The sequence below is a fragment of the Lepidochelys olivacea genome, assembly GCF_965140295.1.
Source record: "Lepidochelys olivacea isolate rLepOli2 genome assembly, chromosome: 7".
NCBI lineage: Eukaryota > Metazoa > Chordata > Testudines > Cheloniidae > Lepidochelys > Lepidochelys olivacea.
The window spans coordinates 89,108,033-89,128,437 of record NC_140417.1 but is presented as its reverse complement, the minus strand read 5'-3'; the positions used below and the strand labels follow the sequence as shown (position 1 = coordinate 89,128,437).

The 20,405-nt window shown below is 38.0% G+C and overlaps 1 protein-coding gene across 1 annotated transcript in view; it reads right to left on the bottom strand.

Moving 5' to 3' along the window:
• Positions 1-2,893: 2,893 nt before the first annotated feature.
• Positions 2,894-20,405, bottom strand: part of PCDH15 (protocadherin related 15) — a 772,236-nt gene continuing 754,724 nt past the window's right edge. The window contains exons 32-36 of the mRNA XM_084633606.1: positions 16,019-16,040; positions 14,319-14,357; positions 12,540-12,613; positions 11,473-11,608; positions 2,894-3,642 (exon numbers count right to left, since the gene is read on the bottom strand). Of these exons, the coding sequence (XP_084489732.1) occupies positions 3,091-3,642; positions 11,473-11,608; positions 12,540-12,613; positions 14,319-14,357; positions 16,019-16,040 (823 nt within the window). The 3' untranslated portion in view covers positions 2,894-3,090. The remainder of the gene's footprint in view (positions 3,643-11,472; positions 11,609-12,539; positions 12,614-14,318; positions 14,358-16,018; positions 16,041-20,405) is intronic.

Here is a 20,405-nt window from a genome sequence, read left to right as displayed (position 1 = left end):
TTAGCATGGAAGCGGATGTTGATTCAGCATACTGTTCTATAGTTGCCATATTACTCTCTTAACTAAATGCAGCTTGATCCTATTCCCTAAAAAAATAAGTGTGTGGCATGACAAGACATGGGTCATAGTGAACATTTTTTCTGTTTCTAATATAACATTGGGAAAAATATTTTTCTTCATAGTGATAAAGGCCCCCCTTCCAAGCATTAGTTCATGAATAGGGAGGGTGACACCTTTCTGCTGCATGTTTTAGGTTGTACAGATATTGCAATAAAATGATAGAGTACTTTTGAATTATGAAGAAAAAAGTGGGTGCCAATATTTCATATAATAAATTTTAGAAGCAATAAATTTATTATAACTTTTTGACCCAATACAAATTTCCTGTGTTCCCAAACCCTTTGCCCTTGACAGATTCTTTCCTGCACATTAGGTTCAAAAAGATTCACTATTCATTTGCGTCAGTATGATTCATTTGTCTTTACCACAGCTTTATGTTCTAGTGAGGTGGGGAATCCTTACTGTATTATTTAACCCAATGGCAAACTCTAGTTGAATCTCCATCCCTACTTAATTACCTTGTATGCCTATTTCTCTCATTCAGGCTTCTGGGTCATCCCTATTTTAATTTAGGTGAATATAGCCCTAGGATAACAATTATTGATGTAGCATAAAAACTGAAGATAAACTGTATCAAGTAGAAAACAAATTTAACAAGAAAAGATGAAAGAATGACTAGAGAAAATTGAAATGAACTAAGTTATAAAAGAAAATGAATGAACTAAGGGCAGGTAAATTGAAACAAGAGCATCCCCCCTTTGCAATTTTTATTATATTTCATCTTCTATTCCACTCTTCTAATATACCTACACTTCTGTAAGGCATTTGACTTATCACACAACATTTTGATTAAAAAACTAGAACAAGATAAAATTAACATGGCACACATTAAATGGATTAAAAACAGACTGATAGGTCTCAATGTAATTGTAAACGGGCAAGCATAATTGAGTGGGTATGTTTCCAGTGAGGTCTCACAGGGATTGGTTCCTGGCCCTACACTATTTAACATTTTTATCAATGACATGGGAAAAAAGAGAATCGTCATTGATTACATCTGCAGATTACACAAAAATTGAGAGAGTGGAAAAGAATGAAGAGTGATTCAGAGAAATTTGGATTGCTTGATAAACTTGGTGCATGCAAACAATTTTCATTTTAATATAGCTAAATGTAAATGAATATATCTAAGAACAAAGAACATAGGCCACACTTACAGGATGGGGGACTCTATCCTGGGAAACAGTGACTCTGAAAATAGTTTGGGGGTCATGCTCGATAATTAGCAGAACATGAACTCCTAGTGTGACACTGTGGCCAAAAGAGCTAATGCTGACATACACATGTAATAATGGCCATACTGGGTCAGACCAATGGACCAGCTAGTCCAGTATCCTGTCTTCCAATAGCTGCCAATGCTAGATGCGTCAGAAGGAGTGAACAAAACAGGGCAATTTCTGAGTGATCCATCCCTTGTTGTGCAGTCCCAGCATCTAGCAGTCAGAGGCTTAGGGACACCAGAGCATGAGATTGCATCCCTGACCATCTTGGCTAACAGCCATTGATGGACCTATCCTCCATACACCAATCTAATTCTTTTTTTTAAACCCAGTTATGGTTTTGGCCTTCACAACATTCCCTGGCAATGAGTTCCACACGTTGACTATATGGTGTATGAAGTACTTCCTTCAGTTTGTTATAAACCTGATGCCTATTAATTTAATTGGGTGACCCCTGTTTCTTGTGAAATGTGAAGGAGTAAATAATGCTTTCTTATCACTTTCTCCACACCATTCTGAGATGCATAAATAGGGAAATCTCAAGTAGGAGGAGACAGGTTATTTCACCTCCATATTTGGCATAGGTGCAACTGCTGCTGGCATAGTATGTCCAGTTCTGGTGTTTACAATTCAAGCAGGATGTTTATAAATTGGAGAGGGTTCAGAGAAGAGCCATGAGAAAGATTAAACGCTTAGAAAACATGCCTTATAGTGATAGATGCAAAAATCTCAATCTATTTAATTTAACAAAGAGAAGGTTAAAGGGTAACTTGATTATAGTCTGTATATATCTACATGGGAAATAAATATTTTATAGTGGGTTCTTCAACCTAGTAGAGAAATATATGACAATCCAATGCTTGGAAGCTGAAGCTAGACAAATTCAGACTGGAAATAAGGCATAAATTAGTAAAAGTCAGAGTAAATCACAACTGGAACAATTTACCAAGGGTCATGCTGGATTCTCTATCACTGACAATTTTAAATTCAAGATTGGATGTTTTTTCTAAAAGATATTCTCTAGGAATTATTTTGGGAATGTTCTAGGCCTGTGTTATACAGGAGGACAGACCAAATGATCACATGTCCCTTCTGGCATTGGAATCTATTAACCTTCCATATAATAATGTTGATCTGTTATATAGCCAATATATTTAGAGATACAGTAGACCTGATTTTAGTCTCACATCTGCTTTATGGCTTCATAATTCTATTGGGCTAGATCCTTAAGTAGTGTAACTTGGCAGAGCTCCATGGACTTCAATATTGCTGTGGCAATGTACATCAAGTGAGGATCTGGTCCACTGACTTCAATGGTTTTATTTCTGATTTATTATAGTGTGAGATGCGGATCAAACCCTCAATCATAAAAATGCAACTTTCAAATCTAAACAGTCTAACCACACATACTATACAGTGAAATAAGCTAGGCAAGTATAGAACTTTTTGAAAAGTCGACAAAATTTTTTGTGCATTTAGTAATTCACTGTTTATTAAACAATAAATCAAGATCCAACAAAAAAAGGTATTTTTAACTGAGTATTGTTTAGTGAACTGAGAGCCTGTCAAAAGTGTTGCTGGGAGAACAATTAATTGATACAAATGTGAGCGCAAAGTCTCTCTTAACTTTAAAGCATGTCATTCAAAGTATACAATTTATGTGCATGATACAAATTCCATACATTTTCCTCAGTGACATTAGAAAGCATAGTTTATTATAAACTGAAGTAAAAATTAAAATTAAAAAAAGTCACAGTTTTGTCATTGGTATGTGAAGGTTATTCCAAGGGCCCATCCAGAGCTCCTCTTCATCTGAGTGTGTGTGATCGCTGTGTGATTCCAAGGGCTCTCTGACATCCTCATTATCAACAACAGACTCTTGCTCTTCTGTGCTTTTCATTTTGTTGCCCCCAGACTTTGTTGCTATGTTGTCAGCCCCTCTAGCAGTGGAGGCAAAGGAGACACTAGATGGTTTTGTGTTCAGTTTGTCACTAGAAGATGCCCCCTTTGACAATGTGTTCAATGGGACATTCTCCTCATGTGTCACTGCTAGCTTGTCCAATTTCTTGAAGTGTTTCCCCAATCTAACAGGGGATGTGACTTTTAAATTATTGGAGAGACAAATGCGACGGGTTCTCACAACTGACCCATTATGTGCAATATAGATGTTGCCATTTACATTGTTTTGAATATTGGGGTTGTTAAGACGATTCCTCTGGCATTCTGGAGCACTGTCTTCTCCAGTTGAGCTGGTCTCATATTCTGGATCAACTACTAACTTGATCCTTTTCTTTCTGGCCCACTGTTTGACAACAAAAGAGAGTTTATTAAATCTCAGCATAATTTATTACATTTTTTTCAGGTTTTATATTCTAGCTAGTGTTTCAGACAAATACCTAACATATTTTATTAAGTTATTTTATAACTTTTAATTTTAATTTGTACATTGATCATTTCCATTTAACTGTGCCTATTATTGCCGAATGCTGCAACATTAAACAATTTCCCCTACTCAATAGATGTAAAAGTACTGAGAAATCTGCATACCTGCTGTTCAACAAAATTTCAGCTAGATATCAGGTAAAGGTAGAAAAGTCTGACATATTTCTGAGAGAGTTTTCCAGAATTAGAAAACCATTATGATGTTTTTGCTAAATTCACATCCAGCTGTCATCAGACAGTCTGTGTGCCCATGAAAATCAAGTGATTCTTGGGAGACTTCGTGGCTTGACTGCACCGCACCTTAAGCAGGAGGGGTTTGTGTGTGTGGGGCGGGGAAGTGAAAGGGGGAAGGTGTTATCTGGCTTGCTAGGAAAAGGCGTATACCTCTTTAAGAGGTAGAGAACCATGGTGGGGCAGTCTGGGGACACAGATTCATCCCTCAAGGTGACCTGACTGGAAGGGAGGAGAGAGTATATAGGGATAAGCTGGGCAGGAAAAGCCCAGACCAAACGAGCAGCACCCACCCTTGGAATTGGCAAAATACCAGGTTTGGTCAGGATCCACTGTGGGCAGTGTGCTAGCTGCTCCTTTCTCCGGAGGGCTGGGAAGGAATTATTCCCTCACTGCCAGATTGGCCAAGGCAGAGTGGATTTTTTTTAAACCATACTCACAATGGGTTTGGGGGCGTATAGTTGGGGTGAGCATGAAACTAAAGGTAGGCTATGATGTTGCAACTTATTATGTAAGTATGGGGTGGATACCCCTTAGGAAAGGGATAAAAGGGATACGGTAGTCAGATAAATGGATTGGTAAAGGATTTAAAGGAAGTGTTTGTTAAAGGAATGGAAATGAGGACGGATTCAGGGCGCCCATGACTGGCACAGCAGAGAGCCCCCTTTATAGCCCACCTTAATCGTCATTCAAGGGGGTGGGGGTAGATACTGAGGTCCTAGCTGCGGGTTGGCTGGGGACCAGAATGGAAAAAGTGGGAGGGTTGACAGAAGCCCCTCCAAATAAATATTGCAATGATCATGGATTTACCTGCATTTTACACTTTTGTCTGCCGGGTACTCTCAGACAGTTAATAATAAAGTTGCGGCCTAATTAAACCACATCCAGTGTCTCCTGTCCTTCTTCTGATATGGCTGGACAATGGAGAGTTTCCCTTCCAGAAACTTGCTTGACAAATGTGTTATGTAAATCATGTTATAGGTAAACCAAAATCATATTTCCACAAAGTAACAATAGATAGGAATATAAACCACAACATGATCATACCACTTTATAATAGAAATTGGAATTTATTCATGTAAAACTCTGCAGAAATGGTTGTTCTTGGTAACTGCTAGTGCTAAGTGGTAAATACTCTGAAAATCACTGGAAGTTTTCTTCGAGCATGTAAATATACTGACTACTACACTGTAATGTCAGCTCAGAGATAGCATTTGTCATTTCTATTTTACAATAAAGTAACAATGACAGTGGCATTTCAGGAACAAAATTGTCTTAATTTCTCAGGCAAAGGTAAAGTGTTGTTCATACTGATTAGAAAAGAATGCCACCTTATTCCTTTATATAGGACCTGATGGACCAGTCCATTACACTGGTACAAAACTGGAGTAACTCCACTAAGATCAACAGAATTACACTGCTGAAAAAATGAAGTACACAGTGGTGCATCCGCCCTGCAGATTTTACACTACCTGCAATATTTTCCATAGTGATCACACAAGCTGAATTTCAGAGTTTAATTTTGTTTTGATTGTGGTTTACATACAACCTGCTCACATTATTTTAATTTATACCATGAATCTCATTAGAAAGCTGCTTCCTTAATATAAAATAAACCCAGCTATTATCGCTCTTGAACAAATAGTGAAAGCTCCATGTTTATTCACAGAGTTCTAGTGTTCGGATACAGTATACTTGGGGCTGACTTCTACAACACACACACACACTCCAGAGGAAAGGAGATTTTTAAAAAACAGGAAATCATGCAGCGTACAAATAAATGGTACTTAACATGCTTTTGAAAAACTAAACTTTGCACAAATTACTTACAGGGCTCCTTACGTATACGTATCTTTTTTTTTCATACTGGTATGTATCTTTTGGTCAATGGAAAAATTGACTCGTTTCAGGAAAAGATCTACAATATATATGCAGCTACGACTTGGGAATCAAGAACAGAGTAAGAGGAAAGGGATAACTGATTCTATATGCATTGCAGATTACAAATATAGGGACACAAGCTTCCTCCTTTTACAGTCAATGGCAACAGTGTCAGTTTTAATGGTAACTGTGCAGCTTACACAGTAGTGAACAATAGAGATACAGCTTCTATTGGAACATAGTGTACGGCAATTTGTTTCATAGATATGAGATAATTGTCATAGCACAGTCCGCTCATGCTCTGGGGCATATTTTGTTGACTACAAGGATACTAGTCTCCATACCTTTTGCTACTGGTTCCACAGTGCCATGGCACACTGGAGTGATGGTACAAAGAAAACATTTTCAAATTCATCTTCACAAAAAAAAAATTGCAAAAAAGGACATATGTAAAGACAATGAGCTTGCAACAACTGCAGGGGAGTCATTAAGACTTGAGTCAATGGTTTGTGGGAGTCACATATTCTTAAGGAGATGTTTAATAATGCAGATCCTAGCTTTCCTCACATTTTTTCACCACTCACAGAGGCCTGCACGTGTCGGACATGGCATATCACAGAAGAATGGAAAAAATAGGGGTACAATACTGACTCCATTGAAATCAAGGATAAATTCCCATTGACTTCAGTGGAGTCAGGATTTCACCCTATAAATAAAAAAATGTCGCAGAACAGTAGCTCTTTAGCACAAGCATGCCCAGATATATCCGCTATTTGAAGGAATGGGCCGTTGCCCGCTCAAAATTCAGTCAATGGCAATCTCCATATTACCAAATATAACAGCTACCGGCAAGAAATATGTTTGTCTCACACAGCTAGTAAACAGAAGTCTGACTTAATTTCCCATTCATGCGAATGAAGTATCCATTACCACAGATGCCAAGAAAAAGTTTGACAAAAGAGAATTGTTTAACTTAATAGCAACTTTAAGTATACTAAAAAATCAAACCTTTTCCTCCTTCTACTATGGCATGAGTTTTCTGAGCCCCTCACCCCCCCCAACATGCTATAAAAACTCCATGGCCCACTTGTGCCACAACAACTGTTTTTCTACATATAAAAGCTAGGGCACACTTTAGTGGGTAGACCCCAGGGACCCACAAAGCTAAGTTGTTTAGGCTTTGGCTTCAGCCCTTGATGGTGGGGCTCAGGGCCCTGGGGCTTCAGCCTCATGCGATGGGGCTTCACTTTCTGCCCTGGGCCTCAGCAAGTCTTATGCTGGCCCTGGTTGGTGGCCTCCTGAAACCTGCTCAGGCCCTAGTCTGTACTATAGTAACAGAATTGTAGCCTTTGTGAGACTTCCAGCTGCTGTTAGATTTGTCAGCCTACTAGCTTTGTAGCTAACAATCCAGATACTGAATCAAGAGAGGTGATTCATATTTGGTTCTATAAACTAACATTAATTTAGGTGGGAACTGATTGTGAACTTTTTTATAATGAAATTAACCTCCTGCATAATCCACTGTTTGAGAAAGAGCTGTGCAGCCTTTAGTACAATAAGATCAAAGAACGGGCCTACAGATTGGGTGTGTATACACATTTTTAACATTCAGTGTGTTGGCTGCATGAGTTTGAGCTCTGTGGAGCACAGCATCATGCAGCAGTAATTTTGTGTATGAAAACAAATGCAACTTGAGCTTTTAAACTGGAGTCCTTTCTTCACAATCGTGCCAAATCTGAATGGAACTGAAATTGTAAAGCTCTAAAACTATAATTTCTCTTCTGAACAGCATCAGATACTCCAGGTCATTGAATTTTAGAGAGCAAGTCAAAAAGGTAAACTGAGGTAAACTGGACTTTTCTTGCATTACCTGCAATACAAAATGTCGATGTTGACAAAATACAGCCATTAGCCAAAAAAAAAAAAAGGTTGGTCTCTGTAGAAATTGCTCAAGTAGTATTTCACATCACCCATATTGTTACAATGATTAAAGATGCAGTTAGTAGTACAATGCAGTTAGTAACTGAAACCTGTGAGTGCAACTGTCATATATGTGCACATTAAAAATGTCCATTTTACAGGTAACTTTTGGGGAAAATAATACAACTTTTTTTGTGAATTTCTACATCTTGTTTATCTGATTCCATTTTCAAATGTGCTGCCTGAATTATTTGATACCCTCTAAACCCCAAAGTTTTGCCATGTTTAGACACAGGATGATCTAGGATTTACAGGAATGAGCACAGAGGTTAGGAATTCTAGTCCTGACTGCCACTGACGCCCAAGATTGCAGAGAGTAAGCCTCTTTTCCCCTGACTCAGTTTCCCCATCTGTAAAATAGAGATGATAATATCTACATTCAAGGGATTATTATGAAGATTAGTAAACGTTTGTACAGAATGAACATATAGTGAAGTGCTATATGAGTGCTAAATGTTGATTATCACTATGATAATTCCTATTCCTCATTGTGGCAGCTGCCTGAATGCCATAAATAAAATATAAATTATATTACAAGATGAATTGCCTACTATATGCAGAAGTTTGTGACAAGATAGCCATTCCTGCAAAGGTAATATGCAATAATATTTTGCACCATGACTTGCACAGTGCAAAAAGGGTAAATTAAAGGACTACTAATAAAATTCCTTTTTATTATAGGGTTAAAATTTACAGAGGGGGAAAAAGTGCATCCCTTCCTGTTTTGGATTAAAATTCTATCAATGTATACACACTTAGAATTACATCTGAGTATTTTCACTTGAGAAATGATATCTGCATAGCTTTCTGTATTACTAATCTTAACAAGATGGACATCAGTGTAATTGAAGTAGGTAGAGAGGATGATATTTTGTCATTTTGTTTCTAATGTTTTAATCAGATCGGTAGTGTTCACGAAAGACCATGCAGAGGGCACAGCAAACAAGACCATTCCTTACTGAAAAATGTACACCTACTGTTCTCTCTTTTTAAAAGGATGTGGAGTCAGCAGCAGTCTCTGACTCTGATGCAGCAGTATCAGGAGTCTCATCTGACTGAAGTTCGCTGTGTTTTGAGGAAATCTTTTTTCTTAGATTCTGTGTTTTCATACTGGAATCAGAACTTTGAAAATCTGATTCTTGGGAAGCATCCGTTTTACTAGAAAAAGTGGCACTCACTGATCTCTTTCTCCCTCTGCTGCCTTTGAAAGTAACACTATTTTCACTTTCAAGGCTTTTTGATTCACACCTACTGATAGTTTCTTCCATATCCTTAGCATCTGTATCAACCTCTTCTGTGCTTTCAGCCATGCTACCTCCAGCACTAATATCTGATTTTCTTATTTTGCTCTGTTTACTGGAAGTAGTTTTTTGACTGATGGAAGATGTTTCAGACATAGTCCTATCACTTATATTGTCACCTGCCTCATCAGGGCTTGTGTCATCTTGCTCCAAATCTGATTTTTCATCTTCCTCTGATATCTCCTCTATTGTGTCTTCTATTTCACTGCCAACTGTGGACATTTTGTTCTTGTAGCTGGATCCAGAACTCTTTCCAGAACTTTTGTTTCTTTCACTGACTGATCCCTTAGAGCTAACTTCACTGTCAGAATTCATCACTTCTGACGTGTGACTGGAATCCCTCGTTCCTCCTCTAGATTTACTTCCCTTACTTGACATACTAGTTCTTTCACTAACTCTTCCGCTATTGTAATCACTATACTCAGATCTGCTATCGGAACTCTGATTTGGGGATACCGTTGGCTGGAAGTCATCTGCATCACTGTCAGAGAGTTTATTCTGAGAACGAGAGACTTGAGAAAGGACACTTTTTGACTCTTCCTCATCTTCTTCCTCTTCAGAGTGCTCAGATATGTTATCTTCTGATTCATCCTGTTCATTATCTGATTTGGATATAGAATGATCATCTTCTGAATCCTGTAAACCTTCCTCCTTCTCTTCATCAGAGTCCACAGTACTTTCATTGGTTTCATCTTGGTCCAGTGTCACTTTCAAATAGTCTTTATCATCTGCCTGAGAGGCAGAGATACTACTCCTTGCTGATGATTCATCATCATCTGAAGCAGCAGATTTTCTTTTTTTCTTCTTATCATAGTCATCAGAAACATTACTATCCTCTGGCTCACTTTCTGCTGTGATATTAATTGAAATTCCTGATTTTGTTTCATCTCTTTCAGATTCACTCACCCTCTGAGTTTCAGCGTCTTCCCCTCCTTTTTCACTTGCAGATACTGAACTTTTGCTAACAGAGCTCTGAGATTTGCTATGCTTTTGAAATTTTTTGGAAACACTAATGTGTTTTAGCACATGACTTAGTTTTCTGGTTGTTGAAGGTCTGTCATCTGCTGATTTCTGGAAATAACTTCCTTTGATAATCATGCTGTCTTCACTGTCCACTGGACGAGCTGACATCAGCTTGGCATAATTGGAATCTTTGCTACTGCCTTTTACTTTCTGCAGAACCATTGGAAATATCTTTGCTTTCTTCCATGGAGAATGAGCAGACTCAGTTGTTCCTTCTCGTTTGTGGGCTATTACGGATATTCGACTCAACTGCATCACTGCTTTTAGTTTCCTTCTCCCCTGGCTGGTCCTATGTTCTCTTCCAGAACCATCTCTTAGATCCATCCCACCACCTAAAGCTCTACCTTCTATTTGATGCCCTGCTCTCTGGCTTAGACCTTTGCCTCGACTCATCCCCTGCAATTATGAAAACGGAACTTAATTACAATGTGAAAGAAAACTTGCTATCCAAAAATAGTTCAGCGGGAAGGAATGAAGAGTTAATATTACCATGCAACATTTTTCCTGGAATCAAAACCGGCTTACCTGTTATCATATAGGTTTTTTTGCCAAAGTTTCTGGGACTGAAAGAAAAAGTTTAACTTCTAGAATGGGCAATTAGTTCACAGTGATTTTACTCAGTTGTGGTACAAAAGACTGACTCAAACATTACAGCTTCTTTTCTATCTATGGCCTGCTATTTCTGAACATTAAATTTAAATATATAACTTCATATGAATTTTTTTCTAGCATTCACTGGGCATTTTCACTTATTTTCCTTACACCTCATTGCCAAGCATTATGATAAATTATTGTAGTAACTGTCGTGTTCATCTGCAGATAATCAATTATAGCCCGTTATATTCAGTATAACTAGTGCAGATATAAGTAATATAATAAACCATTGTTTAGGAATATAATCATATATGAGGTTATATATTTTTCTTACTGTACAAGAAATTCATGATTTAATGGAAAATAGCTCTATTTAAATTAGAAGCAGCTTTGTCATTCTTAAAAAAGGAAAGGAGATGATGACATGAAAACCATGATCTTAAAACCTTCTTTCTATTTGGAAAAGCAACTTTCTTCTTGATATATCACCAATCACCACAACTGAAAATCTCAACCAGGTTTTATTGGATCCCTAATGCAATGACTGAAAAAGAGCCCAAAGTTGCTTAGCTAGTGTGTGCACAAAATAATGCACTAATTAATTATGCAAAGAAAACCTGGAAAGATTAAAAGACACTCCCTTATTACAAAATGAAATCAACTGAGTATATTACACTTACTTCTCCTTCAGTTGTTGATCCATGTGGACTGTAATAATAGCTGCCATCATTTTCCACAACCACTTCACCATACTCATCATACATTCCAGTTGGAGATAACAATCGGCGTCGACTCCCATATTGAGGCAATTCATACCTGGAAAAGAAACCTTTGGCTTCAGATATTCTGTGTGTTTATGTATGTGTGTGTCTATGTTTATCTGTATTCTCTCTCTCTCTCTCTCTCAGACACACACTCACCCTAAAGTGAAAGAGTTTCCCTGTTCTCTTGATTTTTCTACATATGAGAAATTGTTGATATTAAGACTATAATTTAAAACCCACTGAAATCAACAGAAAGACTCTCATAGATTTCAAAAGATTTTGGATCAGGCCAAAGCTATTAGGTATCCTGGATTAATCAGAAGGTTCCCAGATTTGGGTACCTCCTTCCAGGTACCCACTTCTGTTTCCTGTTTTTATTGGGAGAGTGACCGCACCGCACCTGAAGCAGGGGGGATAGGGCGGGGGGAAAGGAACATTGTCCAAGCTTGCTGGAGGAAGGAACTAGTGCTTTATGGTGGGGGGCAGGGTAGAAGGAGGTCGCAAACTGCTGCAAAAAAGGTGGGTGATGGTCAGCTTTGCAGTGCTGACTCACCTTCTGGGAATGTGAGGGCGAAAGGTTCTGGAAGCTCTTTCTCCATGCAGTAGCACCCACCCTCCCTCCCCTCGAGGTGCTACTATCCGGTTGGGTTAGGACCTGCAGGGGGCATTGTGCTAGTCATTCCTTTTTAGTGGGCCTGGGAAGGAATTTTGACCTCACCACCAGATTGGCCTAGGTAGCATGGGTTTTTTTCAACCTTCCCAATGGTGGGTTCAGGGAGGACCTATTATAGGGAGCAGAAAAGTGGTTAGGCTATATGTCTCAATGGTGTGTAAATTCTTGCAGGTAGAGGATAAATGTAATCCTCAGTTTTTTCTAGAATCCTGAAGAAAATGAAATTTTCTAAACTGAATGCTGAAATAATAAAAATGCTAAGCATGAAAAGCTGTATTTGCAAAGTTACATAGGAAAACTGAAAACATACCCATGTTCATAACTGTAGTAATCTTGCCCATAGTATTCTTGGCCTGGATCAATTCCGGATTCCACAGACAACTCCTGTAAACCAAAAGAGAAAACTGATTGAATGGAAATACTTAAACACATAGTGAAGGTGATAAGGAATGCAGAAAAGAGTATTACAAATTGTGTACAAGCAAGAAAAAAAAAAGACGAGAACTACAGTGAGTGCCTTTTATCACTACCACTTGTCATTTCAATAATACATTCTCAGGTGGCCATGTTATTTTTTTCTCATGCCCGAGCTGGGATGATGGTGAAATCATAATGCAAAAGGCTTCTGTGGTGATGAGAAAAACTGTCAGAAACTACAGTCGGCACCTCAGTAATCTGAGGCCAACAGGTGCAATAAATGCTTTATTTTAATGATACATCCTTAGAATATTCACAGTTAGCAAAGGCTCTAGTGTGTAAAAGTTGCACATCCTTCTGCGGGGGAAAACATCTTTTTCAGTTATACTTTACAATAGCTTTATTCAGCATAAATCACTCATCAAAAATATACTGCCACTTTTCTCAAGAATTTTCATTTCTTGCCTTCCTGCCCCATATCTTTCCATAGAACTCTTAAAGAAGCACTCCTAGCCTAAGATGAAGACAATTTTATTTACAGAATTTGTCAGGCTCTACTTCAGAACACGTCTCCTGTTGATACAGTCTGCACGATTTGCTAACAATTATTATTGGCAGTACTGAATCAGAAGGAATGATTTTGTTTAGATCATACAAAAATACCATTGAACCTTTTAAAAATCTTCACAGTCCTTGGGATGCTACTGAGAAGATTATTGTCTTGCAAGGTAGACAAGAGAGTCTTTCTGAAAACAAAGGCATCAGAACTTGGACTGGAATGAGGAGGAGGAAGGTGGCTGTCTGCTACCTTTGTACTCCCCTGATCACCAGGGATCCTGGGGGCAAGTCCAGCCCCACATAAAGTCCAGACCCCCTCAGAGCTGTTCTAGATTCCTTTTTCCTTTTCAGTGGCTCCTGGGAGTTGCTATGATTGCCAGGGATTGTTGGAATTCCATGGCATGCCATCCCCGCTCCTTCCCCAAGCACCTATGTCCTAGCACCTCTGTCAACTATATTAGCTTTACTCCACCAGTGGTTCCCATATGCCAGAGGAATCTTCAGCTGGCCATACTGGCCAGCTTTAAGGCAGCTTTACTTTACTAGCACAGTGCAAAGCACATTTATCAGGACCAAGGATCTAACCAAAGGACCTGCTCCTGCTCCTACTGAAGTTAATGGGAGTTGTTCTGCTGATTACACTGGAAGCAATATCATGTCTACGTGATTTCAATTTAAAGCATCAAGGATATAATCCAGATCCTACACCACACTCTTATTATTTTTGGGAAGGCATTATTTTTGCTCACCTCATCTGTAGGAGTAATAATGACCAACTGACTGGCACCAGAGAAACTAGATAAAAATATGATAGCAATGACATTATTCTGTTTATTAATGTGAGAAGAAAGCTAGTAAACTTTGCAGTTGGTGTTGCTGAAGTCAACAGTAATGACTGAAAGAAGTGGGAGGATAGTGCTGAGGCAGAAAATCTTATTTTTAATCAAACTAAATAAATGGGTTAAAAAAAATTCAGGGTTTTTTTTCTTCTACAAAATAAACGTTTTCTTCAATGGTGAAGAAAAATTTACCTAGAAAATAGAAATTTAGATCAGAAAATACTGTAAAGGCAGCTTTGAAAGTTACAGAATAGTAAGACGAGGAAAAACAGTACCTCTGGTCTGAGAAGAGAGGGTCTCAGCAATTGCTGTTGCTGACAAAGATAATTAGAAATAGAAAGATTAATCAGACAGTGCAAGTTAGTAGAGAAGTAATTTATGTTGAAACTGAAAGGTTTGAAGGAGAGCCTCCGAACATCGTTCTATCTGTATTTTTAATTTCAGAATGGCCAAAATACTTCAATACTCATTGAATACTTTTTTAGTTACATTGTATATAGAGCACCATGTAAGTACATATTGCAGTAAAATCAATTTACAGTCTGTTATTTCTTTTGTCTAATGTACAGTCTAATTCCCAGTCATGTGATAATTATATTCTGAATTATTTGTGAATCTTAAACATATTTCCAAAGGCCAGATAATTCACTGTGCAAGTTAAAAAACTTCAGAGTAGGTGGAAGGCAAATCTGTGGGCATCTTGAGATTCCTGCAGTGGCCTCTGGCCTTTGTACAGGGGTTTATACATTACTACTCGGTACTCCTCTCCCAACATGGCTTCCACAGGCTCTCTCATGGTTACACAGGAAGTCTATGCTAGAACTAATAAGAAAGCTCAGGTATCTTGATTTTCAGTCCTGTGTTTTAATCACAAGATCATCACTTCCTCTTTATTTTCCTCTGTGGTTGCTGTCTTCTTATCAGTATTTACTGATATCCCGCCCCCCCCCGCAAAAAAAAAAATTGCTGGATTTTTGAAAACACCAGTATTCACGTTTTGCTGATTTTCATCTTTTTGGGATCCAGGAATTTTTTTCAGAGGAAGCAGATGGTGCCACACACAAGAGCCAGGGTCAGAAGTGCGGCATGCCTGGGGCGGGGGTAGTACTCACAGGTTGTAGCCTTCCACTTTCCTCCTGACTCCAGCCCTTCAGCGTGTCCCCGTTTACCTCCTCAGAGCAATGTGGGAGCAAGACCACAGAGAGCTGGGTCCTGGCAGCTGAGATCCTCCTTACTGCTGCAGAAAGCTGCCCCAGCTACTGTGAGTACTGAGCACCCCTGCTCCCTGTCCATTGCCCTTTATTTTCAGTTATTACTGATTTTTCCCTTTTCATTTTTTTAAATAAATCCCAGGAAATAAATGAAACAAATAACTGAAAATGACAGGCCTTATTTATAACTTACTTTGAGTGTTGTAATTTACAAGGCACGTCACATATTGCATTGTAATTTAGGGGCAGATACTACTCTTCTTGAGGAAGGATGGTAGCATCTTACTCGGCAAGGAGTCCCACTGAATTCAGTGGGATTATTTATATAGTAAGGTGCTACTCGTGAGTTTATTTGGCAAAATAAAGCCTTTATTGAAAAAACAAAGTCCTACTACTTGCTATATTCACCCCATCAGAGGAGACACATGAATGCAGCCCTGCAGAAGGAGCAAATCATAGCAAGGTAGCAATTCTGCAGATGCCAAAGGGGGTACAGCGCATAGGGAGCTGGATACACTGCTGTTGCAGGCCCTGACATTAATGGGTTTGACCCAGCTTTCCCCAGCAATCTTCAGCCTTTTAAGAAAATTAATTTATATTAATGCAACTTTTCAATTTATTGTTAAGATTTCAATCAAACAAAAATATTTGAAAAGACAATTCTCTGCGTTTTAAACAGCTGAAGAAAAAAGTGCTGTAAATAGGAATTTATACATTCTCTGTTATCACACTGTTTTAATAATATAGGTGGGGAGTAGCCTTACCTCTTGCTGTGCATATCCTTGCCTACATTCAGAAAAAGAAAAACATATCATTAGTACGCATCTCTACGAGTATGTAAAGATGTAGTTCATATTCACTATGTTCATGGAAGTGAGGTGGAAAAAGAATGTCCTTGGAAATGTTACTAACATGGTAAGAAATATTTATCTAAGAATACAAAATAAGTGTGCCTTTCGAGACAAAATATATGTCTGGACTTACACAACTATATCTGAGGAAGAGTATTGCATCTGTTTGTTGTTTAGAGTTGCATACAGAGTCCCAGTAAGTCAGACAGTCAGTGCACTGGTAGAATAGGATATGGATGGGGAGAGGAAGCACACACTGTGCATAGTGCCTCTGGCCATATCCCTTGCCCACCCATTTCCTTTCTTTCCACCATGAGGGTGGAGTCCTGCCATAGAGATCTTTCTTGTGGCACAGAGCAGGTGCAGAATTCCTGGTTTTGCTCTCTTGCAGCTGATAGACACTAAGCTTTTATCTTTGGGGCTTTCTGAACCCATGCAGGGCTTGCTAGATTGTGACCATGAACTTCAATTGTTAATTTCCACTAATAACATTATTATTAAAATTATACCTATCCTAACATTTCCTCAATGTGTTTATATGGGCATTATATTCTTTCAACTATCTATGGTTATTTTTCCACAGGCTTTGTGCTTTTGATCTTATTGGAATATTTTCTGTTTTTATTTCATATTCAGTGAACCACTCATACTGGAAAAATGCTCTTAAGTCTGTCAATTCCTATACTTTCACATTTCATTCCAGGAACCTTAAATGGTTTAGGCAAAAATATTGAACAGCATTTACATCTCAGTATTCCTATAAAAGGAAAGTTTAAGATATTTTGATCCAGAGAGGGTAAATGCTCAAAATTGTGTTGAGCTTAAGCTAGTACATAGCAACCTAGGAAAATCATTTAATTACAGATGAGAGAAAACTAAAGAACAGAATGAACTCTCAATTTTTAATAACACTATCTGTAAAGCTTTTCTATTAATATTCAGCACATTATTGATTATCAGGGTAAATTACTGCAGTTGTCCCTATGATAAGAAAGTAATGAAATGAAGATTTATCACCAAAATATGATCTTTAACTTTCCAACAACTACTTGAGCAACACTGTATTTGATTTTCTTGTAGCCTACAACAATCTCTAGAAATTGAAGGTCTTGAGTTGCAAGAAGGATAAGCAAGCCTATTAAACTTAATTGCTCTTGCATGGTCAACACACTGCAGATTAAAAGTGCAAGTAGTGAAAGTAAATTAATACTTATTTACTTTTTTAATCCAGTTTGCTGAGAATGCACCCACATTGCATAATCAAGCTTTTTGAGAAGTGCTCATACTGTTTCTCTACTATTAATGCTTTGACACTTTCAAAAAAGATGCAAAGCTTTCTAATAGCTTTCATTTCTCTTGGTATTTCACACTACACCATAAGCTTCCATTATAAAAGGAAAGTCCAAGGTGAAACTACACATTTCATTCCCATTAAATAATTTTAAAAATCTCCCCCGAAGGATCTGTAGTAATGTCTGGATAAAAAGTACCATCTGTTTTCCATGGCTTTCAATCTGACAGATGCCCTCAATTTAGTAAAAAAAAGAAAAACAAGGGAAACAGTATGAAAGATGATGTATGCTAATGCCAAAACATACACAACACTTATTTTATATAACTAGTGCTTATAGTTAAGGATTACTGTGAAAATGAAGTTATTTGCACAAATGGCACACCTTCCACTGCTCTATATTGCTAATGTAATTTGAAGGATTTTTGAATTGTCTTTCCCAGCAGTTATGTATCCACTTTAATCCTTCTGAATGTTTTATTTTAAGATATTTTATATTTATTCTTGTATTAAAAGCAAAAGAAAGATCAACAGCAAACACTGTAAATACATATTAGAATTGTTTGATCTACTTTTTGTTTTTTGAAATAAAAAGTTTCACTCAGTTCAAAGCTAGCAAGAGAGAATTTTTCTAAACATATAATAAATAGCCACTTTTTTCTCCAAAAGGCCAGTGGCAAGACAGTTGGTATCGTCTACCAATTGCATACTGTTGATTATTATTTAACTACCTTAAAACTTGAAAATTAAAAAAAAACCCAACAAGTCTGTGTTTTAAGATTTTGTTCTAAGTAAGAAAAAAATCAAATTTATCATGGTGAGAGTTAAGGGAATGATGAAGCCAGAAACCAGCTTTGAGTATTGGATGAACTGTGGACCGTCTTTTATCTGGTGGTGAAGGAAGTGCTAGTCACTTATGTAATCAAGTCACTTGTTCAATTGATCCTAAAGACAGTCAAGCTGGTCCAAAAAATAGCAAATACAGGCCACATGTCCAGTCTACAGTCGATCCTAAAGAACCAATTCAGGGAGCATGACAATTAAGTTAATGGGACTAACAATAACAACCTTGATTTTCAAGGTCTTTGAAATTTGTTTTGGATACTTTTCAGTAATTTATTACTATGTATATTACAGTAGCATACAGAGGCCTCAACTCAGACAGGGCCTCCCTTGTACTAAGTGCTGTAAAAACACACTGTAAGATATAGTCCCTGCCCCCAAAGACTTTATAATCTAATAAGAAAACACAGGCAAAAGGATGGGAGGGGACAGAGAGGAACTTGTACTTCCTACTGCTCCAGATTGCTACTTTATCATTGCACAGTTTTGGAACTGTAACAAAGTCACTGGAGTATATTGCCAGCTAGTACCAAAAACCTTGGCTGGCCAACCAAGGCTGCCCATGGATATTAACTCTAATGAAAATGAAAACAAATTTAAAAAACGCCAAACATTAAAACTTTTATTAGTATTAAGGATTAGTTCTCCATAATGACGAAGGAAGTGCAACGAGTGAGTGAAGCACTAGTTAATGTGGTATCATTTTCCCTACAGATTCTTTTGAGCCTGACCTGATTGAACTAAAAGAAGGAGGCTACTGTGTTAGGTGACCATTCAGATTAAGGAAGGTCACACAACGTTATAGTTGAATAAACTTTGAAGAAATTCACTATTAGCCAGACTTTTAAAAATGCTGAGCAGCTGTAGCTCCCATTGACTTCTGTGGGATGTATGGGTGACTTCTGCAAATCAGGCCATATCTAGCTATACAATCTACGTCACAGAAGTGAATTATAGCCCTGATCCTGCCAAGACTCACATGTGGGCTTAACCTTGTGCACTGCGACTAGTTCCATTGACTTCACTTGTACTGTTCAGTGTATAAAGTTAAGCACTTGAATAAGTCTTTGCTAAATCAGGGCTTATAAAATCTACTTGGTACACTACTGCAGTACGGCGTTCACATCTGACCAAATGCAAAGCATTGTAATGTTGTACAGGCAGGCCACTAATCAGTTTTAAGCTGGACAGTCCTGCTTTTGTTTGGTTTGTCCTGTCCAGTCCTGATGGAAAGCCAGATGTGGTTTCATCCAGGATCATGCACAGTAGATACAATTCAGAAGAGCACACCGCTCCACCCTGCTTGTGTGACCTTGCACACACTGTCAGGGCAGGGCCACACAGGTAGGGGTGTTCCCCTGCCATTCCTAGTAGGACTGGAATGTCTGATATGCTGGAGATATGTCAGTGGCCACCCTAGCGTTGTGGATTATTCCAGCAACATATCCTGAATTACTGGTATACGTCTAGTTTCGATTTAAGCCTTACAGACTTATTGTCTGATTTCCTGTGAGTGGAAACTTGCTGCTGGTGCTGCAGTTGTACTACTCACTGAGAATTTAGCACCATATGCAATTATTAAAAACGCTTGACTCCTATAAAATATTAAACTTATGTTACAGCAAAAAATGGATCGATTATCATGTTCCCTACATATTTGGCTATTATTGCTATTCATTACATGCATTGGAGCTAAAATCTCACCCACTATGCAAGGAGACTATATTAGGCATAGAGTATTTAGAATATATCAGCTGAATTTATGTGATGAGGTTCACAGAGTCTGGCTCTGGGACAAAGAAGAGAAACTATCTTCAGCAATTTCTGATTGAAACATCCATACTTGTCCCATCTGTAGTGAAAAGAAAAGAAAACCACATACCGTGGAAAAGCTGGCTATTTCAAGGCAGTTAGCTAAGTACCCTTATAATTACCTTTCTGCTTAGAACAGATAACATTTTCTCATGGACAGGTTTTAAGTTTTTATTGTAGCTTCCTTTACGTACCAGCTCCTCACCCTACTGCATTTAATTCTATTAAAAGTGTCAGTTTTAACATGATTATCTAGGATTTTGGCAAAAGAGGAAAAATAAAACTGAGCACCGAGCTAAACTTACATTCATTTTTTTATGCCAAACCTCCTTTTACTTACTATTTGTTTCAAAG